Below are 8,745 nucleotides of genomic sequence, written 5' to 3' on the forward strand. Positions count from 1 at the left end.
GAAACTCTGCTGTAGTTAATGGAACTGGAAGTCATCAAGGTTGCAGATAAACAACTAAAAACACCATCTTGAATCCATGGAATCGTCAGATCGAGAAAATATTAAAACATCAACTCACAATAACAATAGTTTAGAAGAATTAAAAAGGATTAGTTAAACAATTAGTTACACAGAATAGAAAGAATAAACCACCACAAGACAGTAAATGTTTTAAGTGTAACTTGAAAGGAATATTGCCAGGAAATGTAGACAAAAGTTTGTAGGAAACAAGAATGTTTCCCAAATGATACCAGAAAGAGGGTATTGTTTTAGATGTAGAAAACCTAACCATCAAAACTGAGATTGTGAGGAATCAACAGCTGTTAAGACACCAATGAGACAATACCCCAAGAATGAGTCTTCTAATCCAACCAGAGTGAAGAAACAACAAAATGTTAACCAGACACTAGGATACAAAAATTAGCTCGATTCATGGAACAAAGTTCAGCTAAGAATACCCCATCTGCCTCAAATGAGATAGGAAATTCATTGTTTAAGGACATCAGTCTACGTGTCCACTAGTTTATTCATGAGATTCCTTATGGTATGTTGATCAACACTTATTCTACAGCTACAATAGTTCGATCCTATTTGATAATGAAAAGCGGAAATTGACTCTAGGAAATTTCTTTAGGCCTCATAATGTGTTAATAATTAACACGAAAAATGAGTTATTTAGGCCTCATGATGTGTAAATAATGAACATGGAAAATGAGTGCAAATTCGAAACCGATTTCATGCAGAGACATTTATGTGAGGCTAGGCTATCTTCAAATGATAATTAATACACCAGACGTCGACCTTTCCTTGACAAAAAGGAGAGTGGTCATTGTACCATCAAGAAGTGTAATACTCATAACAAGAGGTATTGTACAATTCAAAAAGAGATGGCGAAGTTTTACAACCCAGAAGGCCCGATAACAAGAAACTCCAGGAGTACAACTTTAACATTGAGCATCACCATGAACAGAACCGTTGAAATCCCGAAATGTCACGTGTTCTTGAAGAGAGTAAACACTGTGAGAACAAGTACAGGATAGAAAAGACTACCAACTTAAAGTACAGCAAAGAGAAGTCCAAGATTTGGCATCCAAAAGCGATTACTAAAAACTTATTTATTTCAACATTCAACTGGAATTTGCTCAAGCAAAAGATACACGTTTAAAACTAATTATTCAGTGACTCAAGAACATCGTAGAAAGATCCTCCTGGCAAACAGACACAGTAGGATTCCTTATGTTTAGAAAGGTATTACTAACCACAATAATGTAAAATATTACCCAGAAGTGAAAGAACTAAACACACACAAAAAGTGGCATTTTCTGTCACGTCGTGACAACGATATGAGTACCTCTCTAAATCTTCATCTTACGTTGTTAATACACAGTACTCTTATTTTTTTACTGAGTACCCTCTTGAATCTGCACGTGACATAATTGATACACAATACTGTTACTCTTCTTAGTTGACTCTCTAAACATAAGTCAGTTGCCATTGGCAATCATATTTTGTGTATTTCCTCTACTACTTTATGTTCTAAAAACACAAACCTGTGGCTAGAATAAATAAATATAAATGCTAACAGTCAGTGGAACTTGTTTGACGATAGCATTTCACTTGAATGATTTCTGAAACGTAGATCTAATCATCTGTCAACGATAATTGACCAAAATCTTTAAATAATACAAAATTTCACCTATGCATATAAGAATTATTAAATGGAAAAAGGAAACCCGTATGTAGAGGATTTAAAACCTAAGTATCCAGATTTCATACATGGGTGTTTGTAGAGTTTTATAAAACACATTTATTAAACACTTAACGAAATAATTGATTCTTAAAGAGAGTTCACAATTATCCCTTTTTATATTTTAAAATATATAAAAAAACAGTAAGTTATAAACGTCACGTCATTAATGATCCTTACAATTATATTTATAGCTGAATTTCAGAAACGACGACATATTTCATTAGCAGTAAACATCAATGATTTACTTTGTCAAATGTTTCACACGAACTCCTCTGAATGAGATCGCTTAAAAGAATTATTTAGAGTCGTTAAATCTCTTACGTAGTTCAAATGACCTTTATTTAATAAAGGTCATTATATCTTGATGTTCTTCTAAGGAACGAAAGAAAAGAGTATATAAATTAGATATGTATATTCAGTGATTTATGAAATTTCAATAGTACAACTTTCTGAATGTAGGGGCTTACGACACATTTGAGTGTTGAAATAAATAATTGTTCGCCAGAAAGCAAAATCAAAACATTATCTCAGACTTGATTTTAAGAAAATCTATAAATATTTGAAGGTACGCTAAAATCATGCTAAGTTTATCTTTTGTGCTCGTTAAAGCTGAAACAACTTACTTCAACAAATGCTCGCAACAACAACAAAAACATTCAAAATGCAGAAGACATTTTTCATTTTAAGAAACCAATTTCTCTGTAACACATCTGGACTGGAATAAAATGATTTCTCAGTAAGCCAGTTGCTAAATATTTTACGTGTTAGATACGCAAAAGATTATTATTTTTTAATGTAATTATCCTGTTTTACAGAATGAAGGAATAAACTTGGAGTAAAGCAGGAATCTATCCTAGTTTGATACTTTAATTATTTATTTTTTAATAATAAGAATCATGTTACATTACTGACTTTTTGGAACAAAATTTACTAAATAGAATATCAAAGAAAACTGTTTTATTGGATATACAGAGACATTATATGCACTGAAAAATAAAATAAAGTTAAAACATGTGTGCAAAACCAAACAACCTCGGATATTGTAGATTGTTCTTGTTACACTAGGCCACTAGCATTAATTCTGTTTAAAAGATCGAATTTTGGCGGGAGAAGTTTCCGAGAGAGGTCTCTTCTTTGCGCCTGCGTTCTAGCGTGGGCTGTGTGTACAGACGCCATAATGTCATGCGAGGTGTATGTGATCAGTAAATATTAAAAAAAATAAATATTTTAAAATATAGTTTTGAAAATGTTTTCTGCCTTTCAGGAGCAGGTTTATGAAAGTCAGCTACGTACCTTGTAAGTATATTAATTTATTCTTTATTTCGTGATATTAGTATGCTTTGTTTATTCTCGATGTCAGTGATTTGCCGGTTTGTGTTCTGCCCATGCTTAAATATTTCCTGTCGTACATGTGACGTTCAACGTGTCGATTTATTTTCAAAACATAGATACGTGGGGAATCTAAACCCGGCTGTGACAGAGGAATTAATTATGGCTTTATTCGGACAGATTGGACCGGTCTCAGGTTGCAAGGTTATCAAAGAGGTAAGAATTCGTAAAACGATGTAATGGAAGTTTATCTTGTTTAGAAAAGAATATGAACGTTAGATATCATGAAACATACATGATACAATATCGTATATTGAATACGGTAATAGCAATTACGTCTTTTTTTCATTCAGGACCTATAAATATAATCGACACACATTATGTTTTTCAGACATAAAACAAAAATAGACAGCACTTATAAATGTTGTAAATGTCATTAAAAATAAAGATAACACTGTGGATGGTGATTATGTTTAGGTCAACTTTTCATGATTTTGCCTTTATAAACATATGGCAATTATACTTCACCTAAAAGAATTAATGTCAGCAGTAAATATTTAGAACTTTTATCTATAAATTTTAAGCTTAAACGTTATGTAACAAAATTTCTTTTGTTTCTCCTCTGTAAAACTTAGTGAAACATCAACACTACCTTCAAATTGTCAAAGCTTTTCAGACTGTTATATTATTGTTTAACATGCAGGTACTGTGTTAAGAGCCTTCTCTTTTCTACCTCGATCATTTCAAAATTCCTGAAAGTCTAATAAAGTTGGGCCTAAAAACTGTTCAGTGCTTATCTTATATTGAAAATTCAAGTTAGCATGCTATTGTTTTTTAATACTTGTAAGGTTATGTATTATGTTGGGTTTTCCCACAAGCTGTTAAGTTATGAAGGACTTTAACTAATTATTTAACATAAATTTGTTGTATAGCTTTATGGAAGTGATCATCTAACTGTTTTGTGTGAGCTTGGTTTAGTTTTATATTCAGATTAACCTTTTGTCATTTTTGAATAAGGTGATTTGTTGCTGTGGGTAAAATTACCCAAGCTACTTGTTTGATATGTACTGCTTTCCTTGATATATGTTAAGGAAAAAAATACTTATTGTGTAATCCATTTTTTGTTTCATCAGTGCTTTTGTTAAACTTAATAGGCATTAATAAACACAACCAATTAAGAACTCGATTAATCTGTATTTTTCATGTCTGCCTCGAGTGCTATTTCATAAATAGCCAATTAGGCTCGAGTAGATCATTAGCTGTTATATCAAGAGTTTTGCTCTTGTAATTTTCTTATCACTGATTAGTGGTTTTGGATTCACAATGCATTATAAAAAATATGTTGAATTATTTTATGGAACATGAGAGCAGAAGTGCTCATGTTTAATTGTCAGTAGTCATTGGAAGAGAAATGCTTACAACTCCCATTCGCCACAGTTTTTGTTATATATATATATATATGTACGCAAATGTACATACTGATTAGGATATCTTATACTTAACTTAGTAAATTGTGTGAAGGTATTATTAATAATAAAGAAAACTGATTTTATACTTAAAAAAAAACCTGTTTCCTTTCCTATAAGGAACTGGAATGTGGTGAAACCTGATAGTTTCTGTAAGGAACATAATTAAAAAACCTGTTTCCTTTCCTATAAGAAACTGGTGTGTGATAAAGCCTGGTAGTTTCTTTAAGGAACATAACTAAAAAAACTGTTTTCTTTTTTTTATAAGAAACTGGAATTTGATAAAGCCTGGTAGTTTCTGTATGGAACATAATGAAACACCAGTTTCCTTTCCTATAAGAAACTGGAATTTTATAAAGCCTGGTAGTTTCTGTAAGGAACATAATTGATCAGTATGTTTCATCACACTAAAATAATAACTGCTTTGGTCAGAATGTTATAAATTTAGATGGTAGAGATTGTGAAGAGTAACTTTACACATCAGCGTGATTCCCCAACAAGAAGCTCCTTCATGAATAAATAATGTGAATTGATTTTGAATATTCAAGAAAAGTTTTAAAATGAATTCTGTCAGTAAAATTAAATGACCTTTTTAACTCATGACTAATACCATTACTTAAAGAATTTCTTAACCTATGATTTTTTTTGGATGGATGAGGGAAAAAAAGAATAACAATACGTTGACTTGCATAACAATGAAGAAACATAAGGTTATTCGGTCAGTTGAGGTTACCCGTTCATCTACTGAAACAACGAAGAACACTAAGTGTATAAAAGTGTGTATGTGCGTATATAATGGTATGTATGTACGTGTATAAGGAAATAGTTCTAATGCTATTGAATACATTAATTGTAAATGAATGATTTATTTAAACAGCACTATAAAACAATAAAGATGAAATTAATACAAATCAGAAACATTACAAAGAGACTTAAAAATCAAAATCTTTCTATTACCAATCCTTGTTGTCATCATTGAAACTTATAATGGATAATGTTTGTAACCATAGCATCCAAATGCATCTGGGATATTCCATGGATCAGACAAGATCCAGATGCTGATGTCAAACTCGCCAGCAACTACGGAGAACCGGTTGGGAGTTGAGTGCTTGAACCCAGAATTTTCTCAAATCCCACTGGTTTTTGCTGTCTGCAGTCTGTTGTTGGAAGACAGTTACCCTAAATATTTAGATACAACCTTATAGTAGAAATAAACCACCCTATATTTCTACAAGACTTTCAACCTCCACCCTTTTATTTAATAATTATAAAATAATGTTAAACAGAACTATAAACCCTTACCTTAATAGTTCTCAACCCACCTTGCCTTGAAAATATGTTTGAGTATAAACTGGGTGAGCTGAGACAAGCCCAGCTACCTGAAGTTGATCTTTCTGCCCTGGTATACAGAATCTTTATAACCATTATTTTTCAATTTATTTATGAATAATTGAATATTATCCATAAAATAATTACCATTGTTACAAATTGTTAAAGATCTTTTAAAAGAAATTTTGAAGAGAAATGGAGGATAGGTAAGGATTTTAGTTGTGTTTAACATCAATTTGTACTTATTAAATAAAAAGGTGTCTTGTAGAAACATAGGGTGGTCTATTTCTACTATGACAATATTTTTGCCTTTTTGTACACCTTATGAAAAGGGTGGAGGTTGAGAGTTTTCCATTGTAGAAAATTTAGGGTGGTTTATTTCTAATTTAAGGTTGTATCTACAACTGGCTGCAGACAGCGAAAGGCAGTAGGAGTTGAGATGCTGGATAGTATGGCATAAGCATCTGGGTCTTGTCTGATAGATGGAATGTTCCCAAAGCATTTGGTTGCTATGGTCACATACGTTATCCGTTATTAGTTGTAATGATGACAACAAGAACTGGAAGTGGAAAAATTAATTTTAATTTTTGAGTTTCTTTGTAATGTTTTTGATTTTTAGATAAACATATGTATATATTTGTGTGTGTGTATGTTGCTTTATTTATTGCACGTTTGATACATAAAAAGTTTGAAAGTATTTAAGTTATTTTATGTATAATGATGGAAACCTCAAAAATTAAAAAATGTACGGTACCTATACTGATGTTACTCTTGTTCATTTATTTAAAAATGTTGGACTTTTCAATAAAAATAATATTTTTAGTTTTGATTCAAGACTATGAAATTGTGATACAAGAATTAAAAATAGAAAAAATAAAACTGAAAAATTATTAACAAATTTGCTAACATATAGAGTAATAGTATGATATGTTTATGAATGCAATGTGAAACATGTTACATTTTTTTTTCTGCACTCGTGTATACCAAATGAGACTAGTGTACTGAACAAGTGACCAACCACATGTCGAACTGGGGCGATCCATCCATTTTATTAAAAGCATTTAACAAAGTGTCGCGTAAAAGGCTTTTTAAAGAAGTTATCTTCTCTTATTGGATAGAAAAATGGCTGGATGTAAAACAGCAGAGTTGATATAAATTGAGTTTGGTCAAACTTGATTAATGTCGAATGTCGGGTTATCTCAAAGGTTCGTGGCTAGGGCCTTTTCTCTGTTTAATTGACATTAATAAAGGAATGGTTAACAAGTTGCTTAAATTTGCCGATGATATTACGGCTTGGGTTTTGCTGGCTATGAAAGCGATGTCTACTGCTTTACGAAAGGATTTGAATTACTTGGTGAGTTTGACAAATAAATGGTAATGGTAAGTTGGCTTTTAATTATCATAAATGCCAGGTAATGCATGTAACTTATCATAATTTAAATCGATAGCATCAACGTATCATAATTTTTCATATTAATGATGAGAATGGTAGGACTATTTAAAGTAAAGACAGCTTTATTTTTCTAAGGGGGGTGGTTGGCCTTTTGAATGGATGTGATGGATCCAGTAAATTTAAGTAAAGACATGACAAATATGTAAATTCTGGATTTAATTTTTTTTTAAATTTACTTTGGTGGATGGCACAGTTTAGAAGGATTAAATCTTTTGTTGTCCTTAAATCTTATGCTATAATGTGCAGTTTGAAACTTTGGTACGAGATAATACATGTACTCACATATTGTCTGTTTTTTCCAGTAGAAAACTTGATAGTCTTACTCAGGTTTTATAGATCCGTGCATTAGAAGAATTATTTCTGTATAGTTGAGAACTGTTTGATGAAATATTTATAATTTATTATTTAAAAAAAACACTGCACACATTCTGATCTTGTGTATTTGGGAAGTGACACATATGGGCTATGGAATTTTGTGATTAACTGGAGAAAAAATGTTGGATCAACTTTAAGATGATGTATCTATCTGGATTATCAACTTTAATTTTAGGTGTTTTGTATACGACTTCAGATATAAAAATTCCAGTAAGTACTTCATCTTATATATTGTTTCTAGTTTTGTACGAATTATGTCTTTGTGACAGCTCACAAACATCATTATATTTTGGTAATTCTAATGTTTGTTTGCAATTAGAACTTAACTAACACATTTATATGTGAATATGATGTTTCAACAAATAGAACTTAACTAACACATTTATAAGTGAATATGATGTTACAACAATTAGAATTAACTAACACATTTATAAGTGAATATGATGTTTCAACAAATAGAACTTAACTAACACATTTATATGTGAATATGATGTTTCAGGAAATAGAACTTAACTAACACATTTATATTGTGAATATGATGTTTCAGGAAATAGAACTTAACTAACACATTTATATGTGAATGTGATGTTTCAGGAAATAGAACTTAACTAACACATTCATAAGTGAATGTGATGTTTCAACAAATAGAACTTACACATTTATATGTGAATATGATGTTTCAACAAATAGAACTTACACATTTATATGTGAATATGATGTTTCAACAAATAGAACTTAACTTACACATTTATATGTGAATATGATGTTTCAACAAATAGAACTTAACTAACACATTTATAAGTGAATATGATGTTTCAGGAAATAGAACTTAACTAACACATTTATAAGTGAATATGATGTTTCAGGAAATAGAACTTAACTAACACATTTATATGTGAATATGATGTTTCAGGAAATAGAACTTAACTAACACATTTATAAGTGAATATGATGTTTCAGGAAATAGAACTTAACTTACACATTTATAAGTGAATATGATGTTT

At 30.8% G+C, this 8,745-nt stretch overlaps 1 protein-coding gene across 2 annotated transcripts in view; it reads left to right on the forward strand.

Annotated features, from left to right (window-relative positions):
* Positions 1 to 2,962: 2,962 nt before the first annotated feature.
* The window catches only part of LOC111087994 (nucleolysin TIAR-like), a 93,973-nt gene continuing 88,190 nt past the window's right edge, over positions 2,963 to 8,745 (forward strand). For both annotated transcript variants that reach the window (XM_022396653.1, XM_022396652.1), the window contains exons 1-2: positions 2,963 to 3,085; positions 3,238 to 3,334. In XM_022396653.1, the coding sequence (XP_022252361.1) occupies positions 3,036 to 3,085; positions 3,238 to 3,334 (147 nt within the window). In that variant the 5' untranslated portion in view covers positions 2,963 to 3,035. The remainder of the gene's footprint in view (positions 3,086 to 3,237; positions 3,335 to 8,745) is intronic.

Source organism: Limulus polyphemus, unplaced genomic scaffold, assembly GCF_000517525.1.
Source record: "Limulus polyphemus unplaced genomic scaffold, Limulus_polyphemus-2.1.2 Scaffold2959, whole genome shotgun sequence".
NCBI lineage: Eukaryota > Metazoa > Arthropoda > Merostomata > Xiphosura > Limulidae > Limulus > Limulus polyphemus.